This window comes from Perissodus microlepis, chromosome 16 (assembly GCF_051167445.1).
Source record: "Perissodus microlepis isolate ML-2025 ecotype Zambia chromosome 16, ASM5116744v1, whole genome shotgun sequence".
NCBI classification, from domain to species: Eukaryota; Metazoa; Chordata; class Actinopteri; order Cichliformes; family Cichlidae; genus Perissodus; species Perissodus microlepis.
In genome coordinates this window covers 22,063,712-22,084,252 of record NC_140476.1, presented here as the reverse complement: position 1 = coordinate 22,084,252, position 20,541 = coordinate 22,063,712, and the positions used below count along the sequence as shown (strand labels likewise).

The 20,541-nt window shown below is 42.6% G+C and overlaps 1 protein-coding gene across 19 annotated transcripts in view; it reads right to left on the bottom strand.

Moving 5' to 3' along the window:
- Positions 1–473: 473 nt before the first annotated feature.
- Positions 474–20,541, bottom strand: part of mycbp2 (MYC binding protein 2) — a 61,951-nt gene continuing 41,883 nt past the window's right edge. For 6 of the 19 annotated variants that reach the window (XM_084908459.1, XM_084908465.1, XM_084908474.1 and 3 more), the window contains 32 exons: positions 20,237–20,461; positions 19,127–19,259; positions 18,904–19,029; positions 16,624–16,803; positions 11,807–13,444; positions 11,552–11,721; positions 11,213–11,460; positions 10,962–11,129; positions 10,309–10,466; positions 10,012–10,211; positions 9,716–9,865; positions 9,472–9,632; positions 9,227–9,383; positions 8,910–9,134; positions 8,740–8,805; positions 8,344–8,583; positions 8,165–8,254; positions 7,999–8,079; positions 7,629–7,895; positions 6,728–7,011; positions 6,515–6,638; positions 6,301–6,420; positions 6,114–6,215; positions 5,892–6,020; positions 5,574–5,706; positions 5,331–5,434; positions 4,564–4,752; positions 4,372–4,479; positions 3,952–4,161; positions 3,761–3,868; positions 3,337–3,502; positions 474–1,457 (listed from right to left, as the gene is read on the bottom strand). In XM_084908459.1, coding sequence (XP_084764585.1) covers positions 1,342–1,457; positions 3,337–3,502; positions 3,761–3,868; positions 3,952–4,161; positions 4,372–4,479; positions 4,564–4,752; positions 5,331–5,434; positions 5,574–5,706; positions 5,892–6,020; positions 6,114–6,215; positions 6,301–6,420; positions 6,515–6,638; positions 6,728–7,011; positions 7,629–7,895; positions 7,999–8,079; positions 8,165–8,254; positions 8,344–8,583; positions 8,740–8,805; positions 8,910–9,134; positions 9,227–9,383; positions 9,472–9,632; positions 9,716–9,865; positions 10,012–10,211; positions 10,309–10,466; positions 10,962–11,129; positions 11,213–11,460; positions 11,552–11,721; positions 11,807–13,444; positions 16,624–16,803; positions 18,904–19,029; positions 19,127–19,259; positions 20,237–20,461 — 6,576 coding nt within the window. In that variant the 3' untranslated portion in view covers positions 474–1,341. Of the gene's footprint in view, positions 1,458–3,336; positions 3,503–3,760; positions 3,869–3,951; positions 4,162–4,371; positions 4,480–4,563; positions 4,753–5,330; positions 5,435–5,573; positions 5,707–5,891; positions 6,021–6,113; positions 6,216–6,300; positions 6,421–6,514; positions 6,639–6,727; positions 7,012–7,628; positions 7,896–7,998; positions 8,080–8,164; positions 8,255–8,343; positions 8,584–8,739; positions 8,806–8,909; positions 9,135–9,226; positions 9,384–9,471; positions 9,633–9,715; positions 9,866–10,011; positions 10,212–10,308; positions 10,467–10,961; positions 11,130–11,212; positions 11,461–11,551; positions 11,722–11,806; positions 13,445–14,426; positions 14,532–16,623; positions 16,804–18,903; positions 19,030–19,126; positions 19,260–20,236; positions 20,462–20,541 lie in introns of all 19 variants that reach the window. The other 13 variants (XM_084908470.1, XM_084908472.1, XM_084908475.1 and 10 more) reach the window with 10 other exon arrangements.

The window sequence follows — 20,541 nt, the reverse complement described above, 5'->3', positions numbered from 1 at the left end:
TTACTTTGCGAAAACAGAGAACCTGGTTTATTACCATTTGACTCCATCCACCACAGATATTACAGAGCAGATTCACAAGTATGAAGCTTTTTTTTTTTTTTTTTTTTTTTTTTTTTTTTTTTTTTTTTTAATTTAAACAGCAGCTGCTTTGTTTCCATACTCCACCCCCCTGACCTCCCCTCTCCCTCCCATTACCCCTGCCTCCTAATAGGGAAAAACATTACAGGTGCAATATTTTATTTGGTGTGAAGACTGGCACCCTCAAATCATCCAGCTGTAATCAGTCATACTGTGAGAGGGTTTTTTCCTGTCTTACTATAAGTTTATCCTTTCTTTCTTTTTTTTTTAAATTACAACCAGGATTTACATCCACCATCGTTCACTGCAGCCGCCAGGATCCATCTTCTCATTTCCAGACAACAGAAGAGATGTGACATTTAGAAGAGGGGGGAAAATTACGACCGTCTACTGTATAAAAATGTACAGTGGCTTTATTGACATACATTCCATAGGTTAAACAGCTGCAAAATAGGAGGCACACCCAGTATTGCACTTCATTAAAAGTTCTGGCTCAAAACATAACCCAGAATATCAAACAAAACTGAAGTGAAGAGTAGCAACTTCGGAATACAGCTATTTTTGAATAGTATCATTATATACAAGATTAGATAAATCGTACACTATTTTCCTCCCAAACATAATGTTCTTAACAGTCTTATCCACCAACTCAACTCTTTTTTTCTTCTTCTGTCAACCCATGATGCACTTGACAGCGGAGAATACTGTACAAGTTTACGAAAAAGTTTACATACAACAATATTTTAAATTTATAGTTAGGAAGCTGGAAACACGGCCTGCTCCATATTTTCTTTTTTTCAACTTTTTTTCAGACCCACGCTGATCCACAGTTGTCTATATGCAAATTAATTCATATTCAATGTTTAAACTTGTATTGTTACACTTGAGTGATCAGGAGGTGTGCAACGTCTATAGAAGCCGAGGGAATACAACGGCCGCATGCAAACACGTCACAAGAAATTTTTTTTTTTTTTTTCCTTCTTTTTTTTTTCTTTTTAATTCAATTGTTCTTTTGTCCCCCTCCCTCCCCTCACCCATTCAGGTCACTCTGAACCCAAACGAGTTACTGCTCGCGGTCGCAGCGGATCCAAGGATACTGATGGTGGTGAAAGAGCAGACCTGAGGACTCTCGGCGTAGAGCAGAAACCTGGTCCAGTGTCCAGGAGTCTTGGCAATGCAAGAGCCAAACTTGGCGGCTGAGCTTCAGCAGCAGCAGCCAGAAATCACAGTAGACAAACTGGTTTTCAGAAAAAGTCTTGTTGTTTAGAAGGTGTGGGCGTTCCTGCACACCCCGCAGCCAAGAGCAAACTCTTCCCCCGTTGGTGGGTGGACTACATGCAAAGGGCATTCAGTGCCTTCCAGCTGCTTGCCTTTAGGCCCTGTGACAGAGAGGACAACATTTACACATTAGCATTAAACCTCCTGGTAGGCAAATACAAAAAGAGATCAAGCTACTGTAGTCTGGGCAGGTGCAGGGAGCGCAGGACAGGATGTCGAAAATATTTTGTCATCCTAGAGTTATACAGATGTAAGAACATGTTTCTCAAATAGGCCTGTCACAAAACCTTCCTTTGTTCTATAGTATCTGTAAAAACTGCAGATACTGTAGACGACAACAACAACAACAACAAGTGGAATGGGAGATGCAAACACAGGAGCAGCAAAAGGTCAGCTGCGTCTTTCGAGCAGTGTGATCAGGTTACAGCCGATCATTATTCAGAGTAAGAGACGGACACTCTCACTGATCTAAACTCCTCAAAGACAGTGGCTCTGTACACAGTAACCAAGGTGACCAAGTTTCAGTCATTTGTTATTAAGTAGCAACTTCCAGGGTTAAAGATTCAGCCAAGCCGTGGCAAGTGGAAACACACAGACCTGCATGTTAAGAGGAGAAGTGTGCCACAATAAACAGTTTGGGTTTTTGATGTCAAGTTCCTCTTTCATGCCATCTGAACAGGAACTGTTTTTGTTTTGTTTTCATAACCCACTCATTAAAATTATACTAAAGTTATCCCTTAGTAGGAGGCATGTATACTCTGAGTGACAAGCAGATGCTTCACCTTAATAAGCAAGCTTGCAAGTGCCTTCACAAACTTCACAGTCTAATGCATAAATGGCTCCAAAAGCTAAGATTGCAACGGTCAAAATGTCAAATTTGTGGCCAATTGCTGATAACATGATGACATCCATGTTTATTAGGGGTGCAACATACACAAAATTCACGGTTCGGTTTGATACTTTGGTGTCACGGTTCGATATTTTTTCGATACAAAAAATGTTCATGCCTTTTTAATTTGTCATTTATTAAAATTATAAATATATATTTTAACTTAAAAGTACAGTTTTTAAATTTAATGTTGCTGAAACAACAAGATAATAAAAAATAAATTAATCTATCTGATCGAGAAATCACTCATCTTTGGAAAAGAGAGTTTATTACAGAGAAATGGCTCTTTCCAAAATAAAAGCTATACTATACGCTTCTTCTGGGCTATATTCTCAGCAGCATATTAAACATATCAGGTCCCCATAAGGAGAATCATGTGCTAACGGCTGTCTAAATGACTCGGGTAAAGTTTGTAGCATGCGTGCTTGTTGTTTTTGTCTGCTTCCACTTGTCTTTGCACTAGGATGATGTCAGCGTAAATGTGCAGTCATATTCGTTGTGTTCCCACTAGTGCTGTCAGCGTTAATCTGAAATGACGTTAACGCCACAACACGGCAAATCTCCGTTAACGAGCTACCGCGGATCGCCCCGTGCGTGGGGATGGACGGCCAACACGTTAACGAGCAAACTGCGCTAACACAGTAGTTCCCACCCATGTAATTGAGCATTGCGTGGCACATCCAACACACTGTTTTACTTTTGTCCGTGACGCGCTTACCTTCAGGGTTATACTTCACATGAAGACCAAAATAGTTCCAAAGGCCAGATCTGAATGAGGGTGGGGGAGGTTCAATTTGCCATGTTGCAACGAGCTTAGCTTCTGTCTCGCTAGCTTGTGCTGCGCTCAGTGGATCTGTGCTCACAGTGCAGCCTAGGCGGAGTAGTCGAACGCAGATCCACTGAGCTCTCAACACAGACAGCATCGTCAGAAGAAAAGTTGATAAAATAAATTAAAAATTTTGTATTGTTCATACATATGCGTACGGAACCGAAAGCAGTGTATCGAACGGTTCAATATCGATTTGAGTATCGTTGCACCCCTAATGTTTATGTATAGAATTATGACAAAATACATAGGAATTGTTAAGCACCTGCAGGACAATGGGGCAGTTCCTCTTTGGGGACGCTGGTCATCCTCTGGAAGTCATCATGGCAGGCATTACAGAAGTGTGTGGTGCCAAAGCAGAAGAAAACAGCCACAGAGCAGCAGTACCGGCATTTATACTCAAGGAAGTCTGTTCCATGCTTGGAGCACATCTGATGAAAGGACACAAAAGATATTAGGGCTGGGCTTATATTTTGCTTTTCAAGGACAGATGAGCACCATTTTTAAGTTAAGGTTTGGCTTTCTTTCTTTATTATTATTCACTTAACAGTTCATGTAATTTGCTGTAAACGCACAATTTGTGAGTAATATAATTTGGCCTTCAAAGACACTGAACAACATATAGGTCAGTCAGTTCTACAGATGTCATATTATTCATTTAAAGTGCTCCTCGCAGACACATTTCCCACCTGAGCCCTGGACACATCTGAGCATGCTCCACAGATCAGTTCACTGGGGTCGTAGTCGTCTCCCTGTCCTGCCTCTGCATCGCAGCGAGCCTCTCCCCCAAAATATGCCTGGAAAAGAAAAGCGTCATTTATTCTCCATCCTTATAACACAGTTCCACTAAAATATACTAGGTCTTTCATCCAGGTGGTACCTTCTTGCACTTGTAGCAAACATAGTATGCATATCTGTTCATGGCAAAGCCTGCAGGGTCATTGTGAAAGCGTGCCCCGGGTGTGGTTATTGCCTCACTCTTGTGCAGACCCTCGTACTCGAGCCTCATCAGAGCCTTCCTCCTCACATCCTCATAAAGCTCCTTAATGGGATCGAGCAGGTCCTTGATCACAGAGTGATTGATTTTGTTCTGCAAACAACGAGACAAACAGGCCAGCCAGTGTTGGGTTTACTTCACATGCTAAAACGATAATGAACAAAAGCAGTCGCAGTATGGGAGGGAAACGCTTTTTCAACAAAGCACTTAAACAAACTTGAGTCAATCAAAATTTAAGTGTGGTGAAAATAGTTCAGTCCCTTTGTCTTCCCGTACGTCAGAGAGGGTCACGTAGCATTTTACCTTGCAAATGGGACATAACATGAACCCGAATGTGATCCGAGGCCCCAGCCAGCGATTTTCAAGAACACGCCGAGTGCACTGAAGGTGGAACACGTGAGTGCAGTCCAGCTGGAAACGGATCAAGAAGTTAAACATTAAACAGGAGGACAAATTTAAATCCCGATGTGACGCTTTTAATGAACAAGGAGCTACCTGTATAGCAGGAGCAGCAGACAGGGCTTCAGTGAAGCAGATCATACACATGTCATCCGCATCCTGTTTCAGGCAGCCCGTGTTCTTGTCACAGCCGTGCAGACATGGCAGGCAGCTGTCCTCGTTTTTGACTCCTCCACAAGGGTGTCCGCAGGGATGAGTCTTACTGCACGCCAGTTTAGCGTACTCCTGAGTGGCCACAAGAAAGAGTTGGTTAGCGTTAGGAAGTACAGCATAAAATATCTGAAATTCAGCCTGGGCTAAGCTTAGCTGATTTATTTCTACGATTTTTCTATTTATTTGTAACATAAATAGAAAACACACAAAATTACACTAAAACTAGGGTGAAGGGATTTTTCAAGGCTAATTTCTCATCTTAAATTTTTAAAAAGGAAATCAGCTCTGAAGCTTAAATGTTTTGTTTGGTTGTCAGCAAGTTTCTGCAAAAACTACAAAGTTAAATTTGATGAAACTTTGCTGTTTGCCTGTTCTCAACTTTTCCGCAGAGTTCAACATCACCTCCAAAGTGTGCATCAGCTCTCTCAGACTCCTCACCCAGTATTTGTAAGGCTCACTCCAGATAAGTCTTTTAGACACAACTGAGGACCCTTTAGGTGCAGCTCAGGTTTATGACATTGAAAATATTCTATAACAATTTTTTATTGAAACTAAACCAGGTGCTCACAGTTTTAATAAACCCCTCAGTCCATCTGCATAGACTACAAGCACAGACACTGAGATTTCATGCCATAGATCAAGCGTGGTACCTGGCAGTCTGGATCTGAGCAGACGCTACCCACTGCAGACAGCTCGGTCCCATTTCTCGTGCCACAGAACCTGCAGGCATCTGAGCTGCTGGACGTTGGTTTACCTACAAAATTATTAGGCTTGGTCAAAATAGGAATAGATGAAAGCCTTGAAAATGCAGCTTCAGTAGAAGTCATTTTATCAGCTTACTGATATGGCCATATGTATGCAATGTTACCCAACAAAGCCCATTTTAGTGTTACCTGTGTGCTCTCTGAACTCCACCATGGCCTTCATAGTCTTTGAGTCAGCCAGAGCCATGAGCCAGAACAGCTTGGTCCTCCCACAGCCTTCATGAAGATCCACCTTTATGGCCTCCTCTTCCTCTTTAAACACCTAAAACACATTAAAAATGATTGATTGTACACTGCAAGAAAAATTATGTCCAGTGCCTCAACTGCTTGTGAAATATTGAGTAATAAATTATACTTAATAATCATACTTAAAGCTCCCCACCTGAGTGGCTACTTAATATCGTTTAATTTGTTTTTATTTGTCTCTAGTAATAAATTAAACCTCACCTGTCTCTGGTGAGAGCGTGTGCGTCTGTGCAGGTGGAGGAAGCGGTCACAGTCAGTGCAAAGGTTCCCACATATGTTACACAGGATGATGGCTGCTGTCTCACCATCATCATGGTTGTCACACATGGGCTGCAGACACAAGACGAGTAAATGAATAATTACTCTTTTGATGATCTGTCTTTAATAATTTGTCATACAGTGTAGCTTTAAGCTTTTTCTCACCATCTGCTTCTGCTGGCCATCTTTGCCCATCCAGCGACCAGAGGACAGCCTGTCTACATGATCTTGGTCCAGCACACACAGTGATGCCAAGGCCAGCCAGAGCTAGGTAACAGCAAAGGAACATGATATATAATAAATACACAATATTTTTAAGGTTATGTAATTGCTTATGACAAATTTTTCATACCCTTGTGGTTGCAATACAGCGTACAGGAGACCTATGCTCCTCCTCCATTTTGGTCAGTGCTATGATGGTCTCGGCTATTGCATTTTTGGTAACTCTGGACCAAGCGTCTGAAAGGTGCCCCTAATAAAGAGGTAATGTAGAGGTCATTTTACCACATAAGAAATTTAACACAGCGTGAAACAAGAGATGGCTTAAAAAGTCAGCAAAAACTTACTGCTGCCATGTCTTTAACCAGCTTTATGATGATCTCCGCAATCTGTGGAGGAGTGGAGCCTTTCATCCACCAGTGGCTCTCCCCTCTGCGGATATAGCTGAGCATAACAGGAGGGGGCGACATGCTTAAGAATATAACACAGCTGTCATTTTTCAGGAACTACACCTCAGGAAATTTCAAGCATCCCAAATTTTAAAAAAGACAGAGCCTTACCTGGAGTTAAAGATCATTGGAAGCGTGACTGTGGTGACCCCTTTTCCTGCCGTCATTCCGGCTGCACCAGAGATCGTGGTGCCTTTGGCTTTCAGCTGCACAGTGAGGGCTTTTGCGATACAGCCCAGGAACATGTCCAAGATGCCGAGCTTGTTCCAGTCACCTTTCTCTGTGGAGTGAATGATGTCACTGATGTCTGCCGGTGGCAGAGCCTTCACCCCAATGATGCTAGCAAGACGCACAGGCGTCACCTCCGGCAGGACACGTCTAAGCAGTGAAGTCACCTGAGAAGTAGCCAATCAGATGGTAAGCAAGATTATACTTTCAACAGGCTCACAAGGTATTTACATAAATATCTGTAAACACAAATATCTTAAAACCTTTTATGAAAAAGTGACTCTACACCAAAATTTACAGTCATTTAAAGACAGAATTTATAAACGTATTTGTTCTAGTTGGAGCTTCATCTGATTTCTTCACCACACCGTTGCCAACAGTGAGCGATTAAATCAACTGAAAATCTTTTTTATCGTCAACATTTAACACAAAAATTAAACCACAGTAGTTTGTTTAAAGTTTTTTGTTTTTGTTAACCCTAAAAGCACTCATGAGGAATAATTAGATGGGTCCCAATATTGTCTGTAAATGGTTCAACAGTGATGAACAATCACACTGCCAAATCATGTAATTCCACTGAGTGCCAGAAGGTGGCAGCAAAACAGCAGGAACTGTCCAAGCTGCCAAACTTAAAACTAACTACACTAAGCAGCTTTCAAAATACTCACAGAATAATCAATACACAATCGATGCTGATGTAAATGTGTTTACAAGAAAGGCGCACAAGTTTCCTCTGATCATTAAACAGAAAGGTTTTTCTTGTTTTGTTTACATCCTCTCCCACCTGTCTCTGTACTCTTGGAGAAGCTGTGTGCAGCAGAGAAAACAGGTCCTGCATGAGCGTGAGCTGCTGGGCCAGGTACTGGCGGCCGACGTTGGAGCCGCTCAGAGCCAGGACCATGGACAGGAGCTCAAAGCAGTAGGCGTCAGAGGAGGCGTCATCGTCGCTGGGCTGAGAGTTGGCGTTCTCTTTGCTGGAGATGGCGTGTTCCCACTCCTCTCTCACACGCGTTGCCTCCATGCGGATGGCTTGAACGATGTGTGCACAAACCTGAAAATGTCACACCACTGAGGTTAGCTGACGGAAGTAATATTTCCACGAAATGACAACGGAATTTCACTGTTTAACGGTTTAAAGTGAAATTGCTATTGACCTGTTTCTGCAGGTTGGTCAGTTTGCTCCTGCTAAAAATGATTCCCACCATGTGCTCCTTGAGGTCAGCGTCAGAGGGTGCCTGTTCACAGAAATGCAAGATGAGCACGTATAAAACATCAGGTTTGAGGTCACTAAACAAACAGTTAAATAACTAAAGTGCTGACCTTGTCTTCTCCCTCTGGAGATGAAAGCAGGTTTTTCTCCTCCTGCTCTGGAGTTGGCTCTGCATCTCCACAGATTAGTTTTCCAAACACCTACATTTACAAACAAAGTTTAAGAAAGAGAAACGCTTACAAGAGTTTAGAGCTAATTGCAGGTATGTGGAAAAGGCAGATGAGCAGACCTGTGAGGTAATTAAGCGGAAAACTCTGAGAGTCTCAGCTTCACAGTTCTTCTGCTGGGCCATGCTGGCTGAGATTTGTCCGGGTATCTTGATGGCTTCGCCGTCTTTCCAACCGAGGACCTTCACCTGACGTACTCTCAGGGTGTTTTCAGGACCTTTCAATTCCACCTTGATCACATGATGATCCCCTCCAGGAAGCTCACTCGTCACCCAGCCCATGTGACGCGAGTCGAGGTCAGCCTGTGACAGAATCGCAGAAAGGTAGAGAACTGCCATGTTATTTGATGGTTTGTTTCTTACTCCTTATTTCAAAAGGAGAATAATTTAGACATAAACTGTATATGCAGCCCAGAAAACAAGAGCCATTCACTGTGAAGTAAGTTAAATTATAGATACCTGCTTGATTCTGCAGAGGTCTTCTATTGCTTTTCCACACAGGAATGTCACAGAAGTAACTTTGTTCTGTAAATATAAGGGGAAAAAAAGAATTTTACTCAAATCCATCAGGAAACTGTTGCAGAAGCAGGGTTTTAACCACAACGCTTGTTGTGCCGTTGCCTGCTTACCCCAATGTCCCTGGAGTTGTCCACATGAACAGACACCTTAACAGCGTTTATGCCTTTCACACAGCTGATGGTGATGCTCTTGGTTTTGTTTTTGTCTTCATCTCCAGACTCCCAGAAGGTCTCGGTGGAGCCGTCTGTTAGGCTGCCGATCATGGCAGGGCGACTGGACGTCTTGATGTCTACTACACTGGTCAGGTCCTTCAAACAGGTGACCAGGCAGAGATCCTGTACGAGGTACAAACGTATTTATCAAGTTAAATCATGACAGATGAGTAAGCTCAGGTGCTGGCTGCTAAATATGCTGTTAATTTTCTTGCCTGGCTCATTGCTTCATATCCGGACTGCACGCTGATGTTGAAGCTTTCCTCACTGTCTCCATCATCTGACTTGGATAGGATATTGTTGATGTGATGGAAAACATTGCTCTGGTGGAGGAACTGGTGGTCGGACTGCTTGAACTTGAGACTCCAGCACCTTAAACAAAGAGTCACAATCATTTATATTCCCACAGAAGCTCAGAGCTGCTATAATTACAAAAGGAGGCACCGAGGAGAAACTGTACCTGAGTGCCATCTGCTGTAGTGAGCTGCCACTGGGAAGTGACATCATGAGGTCAGAGATGGTCTGAAGGAGGCGGTGGAAGGTGTGGGGCAGAGGATGAGCCGCTTCCCCAGCAATAACAATGTCAGACAGAGGGTGTTCGCAAACGCCAAGGTCTCGCTCCTGTGCAGAGTCGATGTTCATAATTAGAAAGTACAGTAAAGCCACCTTCTTATCACCCTCCGTAACTTTAAACAACTCATTACCTGTTCTAAATTTTCTTTGTTCCCCTTATTCTCATCGTCTTCCTCATCCTCAGGTTCAAATGGCGATGGCGTGAGCGATGCTACAAAATGCCAGAGAATATCATGCAGAGAGGTGGTCTGGATCACATTGCACAGAAGCCAGTTGAATGCCTGACAGGGAAATGAAAAAAAATTTATTAGTCTTATTATAATATAGAAATGGGTGTAATATTAAAATACTTGCCTACGAACCCAAGATATTGTAATTAAAACAATAATTAAGGCAAGACTGAGTTGTGTTATTCAGACAACTTTACCTCCATGGCAAACACCCTGCAGGCAGATTTCCTCAGTGCATGCTTCATGGCCACCTCTAGGCCCTCCAGGTCATGGTGCTGGATAACAAAAGCCAGGACGGGCCACTGGAAGTTCCTCTCACCCTTACTGAGGGAGCCGTGGGCTGAGATCAGCCGGGATAGCTCAGGGGATGGGTGACGTAACAGGGAAGAGCCAACTTCTGTACAGAAGACAAAGTAGTTTATTTATACACACGGTGCTGTAACTCACTCTGGAAGGACCAATAAGCACTTTTTGAAATGACAAGACGCGATTACCTGCATCACCGCTATGGACCCTGCGTCTGGGCACAGCTTTGACCCGTGCTGGAGAGGGCGAATGTTGCTTGTCATATTCTGATGCGACAACTGAGTAAGACCTCTGAAACACCGTCCGCTTAGCCGTGTCACTGTCTGTGATTGGACTGGTCTCGAGACTAAAAGACACAAACAAACAAATGCTGGTTACCCCTTAAATATTTTTAAGGACATTCAAGTACTTTAAACACAATATCGAAGTGTTGGCTGACAGAACAGTACATGGACATGTTCAGCAGCTACTGAAGCTGTGGGAGGAAGGGACGCGTGAATGTATAGATGTTAACAATAAAAAAAAAAAACCTTTACATAAACACAAAGCCTTCTTTGTACAATTTAAGATGTGGATTGCCATGACAGAGGCGGATGTTTTTAATTAAGTGTGCTGGCTGTCAGAATGTGCAGGGGAGAGACAAGCTGGGAACAACTTGTGCAAACAGTGCCTATTGGTACAATTGCATCATCTGTTGGTCAGTTATGAATAACAATGTGGAAACAAATAACCTGACATATAAACCAAAAAAAGGAAAAAAATCTCTGTAATAAGAAATCAGAGCTGCAATTAACTCTTCTTTTAAATAAAATAAGTAAAAATTGAATTCATTGTCAATTACCTGGGTGGCATTGATTTCATGTTGCTCTCTGGTTCCTCAAACACATTGGGGCAGGCGTCAGGGGTGACTGAAATATAGGGCGCGGGAACAGATGTTGAGCGTAGATACCTCATCTCATCTTGGAAGAGGTTATCATCTTGGTAGGCTCCAAAGTTCTCAGTGTGTTGTCTAAAGGAAGAGTAGGAGACTCAAATCTTTATGAGCACACATCACTGTAAGGTTTTCTTTTCTATGTCTGAGCTTGTAATTACCTAGCTAGTGTCTGTAGGTAGAGGCAGCCCATTTTATTGGGCAGTTCTTCTGAGACACCCTCCTTCAGGCTGGGGAGGAGGTGGGAATGAAGAGGCCGAGGAGGGTGGTGGCACAGCATGCTCGGTTCAGCTGCACTGCTGAGGGACAGTAGGAACAATGCGTTGGCCCGAATCACCTGGTGGGCCTCCATAGTGGGCAGCGCCCTTGGAGTCTTCACCTGCAGAGGTTTCTTCCTCGACTGCTTCACCTGGAAAACAAAGGAAAACAATGGAGTTTATTTCATGGAAGTCAGTATGATGTCAGAAGCTGATTCAAGGAGGAAGATTTAAAAACAGTACCTTCTCCCGGGCAGCAGTCTGTTTCTCTCTGAGGTATTTCTCCCGACAGCGATCACACACCAGGTACCAGGTGCTGCCTCCTATGCCGCCGTCTCCACAGTTTCCAGCCCAACCACCACAGAAGTGGCCGATACTGTTGTAGCCCTGACCCCCTGCATACCGGCCACAGCCTGCCATAATAACACAAAGGAGGGACGTTAAGAAACAGAAAAGACTTACAATTTAAAGTGTGTTACAAGATACCACTGACTGTACCTGGATGAGCCTGCCTCATATGGTACGTGACAGGGTAAGGGTGCGATTCTCCACACAGCTCACAGATGGTGTCTTTCTCCGGTCCACCCATTGCAAGTTGGGCCATCTCTCCAAACAGATTCCCTCTTGGACGCACCTCTGCCTTTTCCCTTTTCTTTTTCTCCTTCTTTGCCTTTTTACTGTCTTTCTCATGCTCTTTCTTTTTTAAGATGGCACTGGATCCCGGACTGGGGAAGATCATGTTCTGAGTTGCTGCCTTGATGGTGGCCATAGAAATGTCCTCCCAGAATGCAACCAAATGCTGCAGTGTTAATGGTAAGATTGATTTTGCCCTCATAGAGGGATGGGAAGTCATTTCATAGGAAATGGACTCTCCTTTTCCATCCTCACACTTCTCTGGCAGCGGAGGTTCCTTCAACATAGACAGCACCTTGTTTTTGTTGATGCTGCCCATTTTGGAGATGTCTGGGCCATGTGGAGCAATATTAAACATGTTAAGTGCAGAGGAAATCTCCAAGGAGTGGCGATTCTTTAATTTGCTCTCCTTCTCCTCAGCGCCCTGTCCTCCCAGGGAGCTGCGAATGGGGGCGTGCTCTTTGGTTAAGTCTGGGTTGAACTTGAGGAAGGAGGAGCAGGCCATGGCATCATGGACAATGCCTTCATGCCACAGGAACGCTGCAAAGACTGCGCGTGCACATTCAGCCACCGAGGGAGACATGGCCTGTTTGGCAGGTTCTGTGATCCTAGTTGTGCTCTCTCCTTTAAACAGAGGCCCGGATTTGTCCTTTTTAGAACGCGTGTGTCGACTGGAGGTTTTGCGGCTGACTTTGGGTGAAGAGCGGCTCTTTAGTTCCTCTTCGACGGGGGCTTTGCCGATGCTGAAGTGCACCTTACACGAGCCTTCTTCAGCATTACGGAGCTCCACATTCTCATCATTGACATCCTCATTGGAGAGGAGCGCGCTAGAGGTGCAGACCTCCACGACTTCACTGTGCAAGTTCTCTTGGGTAACATGTGGTGAGGGAACACGGTTCTCTGCGTTGCCGGTCATCCCTTTATTTGGGTCTTTAGGAGACAGTTTAGGTTTGGGGGAGGTAGATCTGCCCCTAAGTGGCTCTGTAAGGGGAATCTTCTTCTTTCTCAGTGTGTCTGGGTCCAGAGTATAAGAGTCTGATTTGGATCTCTCTCTTGGAGGATCGAGCTGGGCTTTGGACGAAGGGCTAACTTTAGGTGGGAGGTTCTTGTCATGGTGGGGTGAAGAAGAGTGCTGGGAAGAGTTGCTGGAGGGGCTAGACCTGCCTGACGTGGATATACTTTTTTGTTTGGGAGAGGAAGAGCGAGAGCCAGGATTCGGAGACTCGGACCGATTTCCTGAAGTTCTACCATCTGCCTTTAGAGCCTGCAGTGTGTTGTGATTGGGCGAGTGGGAGCGGCTGTGCGAGTCAGACCTCAGTTTGGCCGTGTCGGACCGCAGTATAAGGGCCTCGCTAGCCGTCATTCCACCCTCACTTGTTTTGACCCTGCTCTGCTCAGAGGAGCGACTTCCGCGGCTCTCCTGTTTGGCTGAGCGATTCTCCTGACGGTGTTTGGAGGCTGGGGACATCGGCCGTGCACCAGGCATGAGGTTCCCTCGCTCACCTAAACATTAACAGGTGAAACTCAGTTACACCACAAAAAAGGTATTAGTAAGAGTGAAAAACAAAAGCGTAATAAGAAAAACAAAGAAAGGTACAGAAAAACTGAATGAAGAGTAAAAAGAGAGCTAATGTCAAGAATGTGAAAGAAGTTATGTCTTTTAATGTAAATGGCAGTGAAACATTTTATTAAAACAAACTAGTGACTTATGTGACCATCTAGATCAGGGGTGTCAAACTCATGTCATGTCATGGGCCCATGCAGCCACGTTGATCTTAAACAGTTTAACTACACATTTAAAATGCCTGAGATATCTTAATATATACGAAAAGGTGCAATTTTCAAACAACATGTCTCGGTTTTTCTAAATGAGAATAGATTTTGTTCATTTTCTTTAACACTAATAAAAAAAATTAAATCTACTTACTGTGCACCCATTGTAAAAACTGAATTAAAAAAAAAAATGTATCCATTACTTAATTACTGTGGCGTAGTATAAACAGCAACGAGCCAGTTCTGGCCCTAATGTTTGACACCTCTGATCCAGATGTTTTGCAAATGAGACTGTTACTGGATAATGGAAGCACTGATGAAAGATGAATCTCAGCCCAGTTCAGGGACCACTCCTGATAATACTAGAAATAGCCTTGGTATTGACCAGAAACCAAGTAATTATATACCAACTACAAATATCCAAAAAATGTCTATTCAATGAACAGCTTGAAAATTCCTTTTTTCTAACTGACTTTAAAATCATGTGCAACACTGAATAAGTCTTAAATGCAGTTTTTCCTCAATTTTCTTCCCATTAGACTTTAAATATTTTAAATTCGGCACCATAATTTAAAGCTTTGCACTAACATAATCTTCCCCCCCCCCAAAAAGTTGAGCACAAAGCCCTCGATTCACCACAGAGCAGACTTGAGTTCCTACCAACCCTCTGTTCAGTCTGAGGGGAGGCATGATGCATGATGCGATTACCCACCCTTTTGCCTCAGAGCGAGAGATGAGAGAGCAGTACCATGCCCAGCCACGGACACATTGCTTTTGTGCACACGTTCGCGAGAAGCAAGGCTGCATGATGAACCATCTACAGCGGAAAACAGTGGAGCAGGTAAACAAACAAGACATGGAATGCAAGGAGGCCACCGCAGAGAAAAAGAAAGAAGGCATAGAGGCAATGGAGTCAAGGAGGTGGAGTAGAAAGTGGCAAAAGGACAACATGTTACAGTGATGAGGGGATCAACAGACAGACAAACTGACTGGCGTGTAGAAACACTTATAGAAGAATAACAGAAAAACAAAGAACCCTGTAAATGTCATGGACAAAGTTGTGCACATGTTTTAGTTAATTTGTGAAATCCTCTCCTCTTTTGGGGCCAACAATACAACCTTTGGTAGGAAATCTTAAACGGACAAAGGCTGCAGAACTCACAGTTTAACTGCTTAAGATACTTGGTTATAAGGCAGGTACTTATTTATTTATTTATTTATTTTTTTTGGGGGCGGGGGAATATTGACTTTATTTAAAACTCTATTTCCTGGAAAGGCACTGATTGTGAAGATTGGATTGCCCTACGAAAAAGCAAGATTAATAGATTAGTGAGCTATGTCGAGCTCAAAACCGGAGTTTTCAGTATCATGAAAGTGATCCACTTTTTACCTGGCTAAATCACCATGGTAACTTATGCTGAACCTAACCTGGTCCAGACCAGATTATGTTCAGTTTCAAACAAAGTTTGGAAATCAACTGAAAGTGCCATGTTTTAACCAGTTCTTTCATTTTCAGCATGTTTTAAAGTACAAGATTCTCTACTTGCCAAATGCAACTTGTTAGCCTACATGAATGAAGCCCAGCCATAAAGTTACAGCACTGTGCAATGCATTGTCTTTGGAAGGTACATGCATTTCCCAAGAGGAAATATTCTTATACAAAACATCCCTTTTTATGTGAACACAGAACACGAAGCAGAAAATCCAGCATAACAGACACGTGACAACCATGGTCATGAAACTCATCTCCGACTGGGGTTTTAGGTTTCGTCAAGCCAGCTAACGCAAAGAAAGCTTGACTTTCTTGAACTTCCTTCATAGTACACCCATCTCTGAGTTGATACAGTGTTTTCAGTAATGTTATTTATTTAGTTTCATTTAGAAAAGGTGGCCACTATAAAATTATTGAAGGTTGGAAGATTGCTAGTATATTAAAACAAGAACATAAATTAAGAAGTTGAGCATTAAAAGAACAAAAACATTTCCCTGCTCTCCATGACATCTTCAGGGTTCCATAACAAACAGATAACAGATTTAAAAAAAACAACAAAAAAACAACAACAACAAGTACACAGGACGCAGTAGAGCAGAGGAAAAGACCAACAGGGAGAAAGGGTGCTACACAGGCAGAAAATATTAGAGACAAGTGAACTGATTTTGGATGGTGTTACAAGACAGTGTCTTTTGAATTGCAGGGCTTTTAAAAATTTGAATTATCCACTTCAAGCGCAAACTTGGCATACGCAGAATATCATTAGTTAATAGCTGATTTTTATTTTATTTTATTTTTTTGTTTAAGCCGTTCATTGTTTAAAACAAACAAACTAAATCCCCCCAAACCTAATAATTGCTATAAACAAACAAGTGTTCAGACTTCTGTTTGCATTTTCTGTCACAGCCTGGGCTGTTTGAGGTGAAAGTGAAACAAGCTGTTACTAAAGGATGGAAGATGCAGATTTCATTTCAAAGCAGCAATGAAGCAGATGAAGAACAGGGTAAAAGGCACGCTAAACAAGAGAGCAAGCACAGCAAGCAGAAAATTAAGCAACTTGGCCAATTACTTGAGCGCATGGCAAAAATATCCCGTTGACTTGGATATAGAGTCTATTAATGTTTGAAATCTTGCTTAGAAAACAAGTGAAAGTACCAGCTCATGGATTATTTAAAGGTCATGTCACCTGTTTTTTATAAGAAACAAGATTTAAGCATGGAATAGACTTGTCGGCTTGTTAAGGATATTTCTGCACCGTACAACACAACTGTGCCGATATGTGTCACATATCATCCTGTTCTCCCCCAAAAGTACAGATAAATTAAAAACAGATTACAATTCCATGAAACGAAAAGTTGGGAGGAAAAGGATCAAAATCTGTGCTAGCAAGCGCTGTCAGAAAGCTGGACAGACTTACTCAGAAGCTGTGGTTGTGGCTGAGACAGTTGGGAGGGGGATTGTCCAAACACAAATGGGCTGTGGACAAGGGAGGAAGAGGAGGGAGGTTGGGCAGCTTGCTCAAATATGGAGGAGGAGGGAGCTGCTGAGAGGAAGGGCCCAGACTGAATGGAATTCAGTATGGCACTCAACCGGTCACCTGCAAACATGGAGACAGAGGAAGGGGACAAACTAAAGCTTTTACTATGGTTTAAGGATTCTAAATGGGGGATGTAGGTCAGTCACCTATTTTTCTTATCAATCATTTCAATCATCGGCCAGGAGGAGGAGGAGTTATGGGCATCCGGAGTCCCAGCAGTCGTGTTCATAGATGGAATTGGGAAACTAGCATGAAGCCTAGGTGGGCTTAATACTATTCTGGATGAACTGAGCACAAAAAGTTCTAGTATGGTCCTAGGTTTAAAAAAATAAATCAAAAAAGACAAGCGAAGAAGTATATAAGGAAGAAACTACAACTCCCAACAAGTATTTTGTTGAAGGGAAAAAAAAATCAAATTGGTTACTTTAAAAATCTGCCCAGTACAGGGTATGTTCTACCAGAGTACTACCAGATAACTCCAGCAACTACAGATGGTTTATTCCTATTAGCAACAACAAATTGTACTTTTTTCACCACAGCACAGCAGCACTTCCTCCCTTTTGCTAATAGTTTATGGAAAATGTATATTATTCCTTTTATTATTTTATTTTAGGGCTCAGTCTTACAAAAAACCTGCATGTCCTCACAAGAAGTTCCAAGATCCTCATCTTGGGAAAATCTCACTGGATAGCTTCTCCTTAGTGAAAGGTTTCACTGCGCACCAAGCTGCAAAACTTGGTCGATACATATTTCCAGAGGTTTTTTTTGTAAATGTCTATAAAATGCATTGTAAAGTGCGGGCTGATAAAAAAAGAAATGTGCTGATGGTTAAGGTTTCTCTGTCCTGCACACTCAGAGCACACTCATAATGCCGCCTCACAGCATGAAAGCTCAAACCCAGAAGTGGCTAGTGATTCAGATTTTCCATTAGATGGCTCAGTGGGGGCTTTCAACTCATGAACGAGTTGTAAAATCGAGGTGGACATGCTTGTATTAGTTGAGTATTTATTCTAGACGTGCATTTCCACGCACATTTTCTATGTTTCAGTGAATATTTTCAGCACCACTTTATTATTTTTATAATCTGTATTGAATTACAGATTTAATACCGCTTCTACAGGTTGGTTGACTATGTACCTTGCGTAAATGGGAAGGACTTTTCAGGTCAAGGTAAATACAAACATTCACGACAAACTACCATTGATTACCCAAGCCCCTGTTAAAAGGATGCAACTACACCCATTTCTCCACATTACAAGCAGTCTTAACTTCATCCAAGTACAACGGTAATCCATAGGCACTCCTTGCCAACAGACATTTAGAGAAGAAAGCTTGACAATGTGTTTACAATCTGCATAGCAAAGGTATTATGCAGGTGCATTAGAGTTGCAGATTTATTGCATCTGACATCTAGACAAGTAAAACAACCTTCAACTTCAATCATTGTGCATAACATAACCAGAGTTCCATGATTAGCATGACTAAGAATCCTAACGGGGCAACCTCCTTTTTGTGAAAGAGCAAAGCCATTTGAAAAAAAACCCTGCTACTTTGGTAGCAGAAACACTGACTTTAATTAGGTGATGTTTGCAGTATTTGGCAATATATTGTAGAAAACATTGCAAACAAACATTGAAAACAAAGCCCCTAGTAGCCCAAATGACCAGGGGCACACTGACTGGCCCATGCAAGCAAATTTATGCCTGACAATGCAGAAATATCAGGCATGAAATAACAAAAGGTAGACACAATAAAAAGCATGCACAACAAAAAGAGATGAAAGATGGCGCCCGTGATTTGAAAAGACCGACCGACTCCAACTGCATCACTTAAACTAAGGTCTGATACTAGTATACACTGTGACTGCAAATTTCGTCTTTTTTTTGACGTTATAAACAAATTAAATCTGATAAAGCAACATATCTGCATAGCAAAAATGAATTAAATTGTTTCATTTTTATACGCAAAGAGTGGCGTTTGGTGAGTAATGGTTTATTTGAAAGGATTTTAGTGAGAAGAGCAAGTAAAAGTCCTGATGCCTTTGTTACAATAATGTACAAGATAAACAAGAAAAGGAAGCAAAGAGAATTTATATCTTGGAAAGGTGATCTGCACATGATGCATTTTTGTAAAGTTAACTCTACTCCAAGCTGACCTTACCTTTGTTGTTGGAGATGCCATAGTCAAAGCCCTGTGCTCCATTTGAAGTTGAGGCTCTATTGAAGGCCTGCACAGAGAAAGGGCTGGGTGGCGGGGTCTGGTTCCCATGCTCAAGCAATGCTTGCTCTGAAAAAGTCAATTTAATAACATTGTTTCATCATAATCTGGCATTAGGAGGGCTTAAATCTGGGTTTGAAACCGTTTAATCAGCCACGCCACCTACCATCATCGTGGCGAAGGTATTGGTTTCCACCACGGTCTCTGGCCAGTGACCAGGCCTCTCCTTCATCACTCTCACAGAACTCCACTACACTGTTCTTATCCAGCTGTACCCAGGTTCCCTCTGAGTTGACCACCTGATACATAAGCAACACTATTTATCCATGCTCATACATACACACACACACGCACAAACAGCACATGTGAATCCACTTTCAAAATCAGCTACAGTCAATTTTCTTATTCACCCACCCTACATCCACCGTATCCACCACATACAAAAGGTTCTACGCAAGATCACTGACATGCAAGTATTCATCCCATCTGATTGACACATACAGAATATAGAGCAGCAGATCACAATAAATTGATTTGGTGTATTAGCAGACACAGCTAGACAAAACTGATGAGCTGAAATTTAAAAAATAAATAAATAAATAAATAAAAACAAAACTTACTCTAATGGCTAGTTTATTGAAAGGTAAATGCATGAAGCTGTGTTTTCTCAACTCCCTGAAATATTATCATTTTGGAAATTCAAAAAACAAAACAGAAAACACACAAACAGATGAAAGTATTAGTATGTGCAGGCAGCATCTCCCAGATCCACACACACACACACACACACTAGTAGAGGCGCAGGAAACTACTGAACAGCATGACACACCACCACCGCAGCCAATGACAGGTCATAACCAAAAGAGGAGAGGCTCCACATCGCCAGGCAAGAAATCAACTTAGGTGCTTATATTGACAAAAATCATTACAAGAGCAGGAAAGGTACAGTCAAGGCACAGAAAGGCTCCAGCATTTTGTGATTAGGCTTCCACTGAGAGACCTCAAGCCAGCTGAATGTGACACCCTGAAACTGCAGTGGATTCATAGACAAACTGGAATTAGTCAGTCAAGCAGAAAATTGTTGCTGCCACAGCAATGGGTAGAAAGATAGAGAACACACACACACCCAGAAGCAGCTCATGTATTCCCCTTTGAAAGAGAGATTACATTTGAAGGCCAAAATCTACTAAAAATCAGTATAGCTTGATCCAAGCAGTCTGAATAATTGAGCTCCAGCCACAGAAAACACATTTGATTATTTGGGGTGAGTGCGTACCTCGCCTATGGCCTTGACCTTGTTGCCAAGAACTAACATTCCAATGGGGATACCCCTAAGGTTTGGGCAGCTTCTGATGTTGTGACCAGAGGGGCCGGTCTTCACTACCTTATAAAGCCCCGGACCGCCGCCCTGCCCTGCTCTGTTCTGCACCCGAATGGGGGCCTCGTGGGAAGGGCAGCTGCTCACCTCCTTTATGTTCTCCTCCAACTGGCCCCTGACCTCCTGCAAGAGTTAAGAGCATGGATTAGAGTCAGTGCACATCAATAAAATAGGCTGCAAAAATGTTCAAGACCAGCACAGGG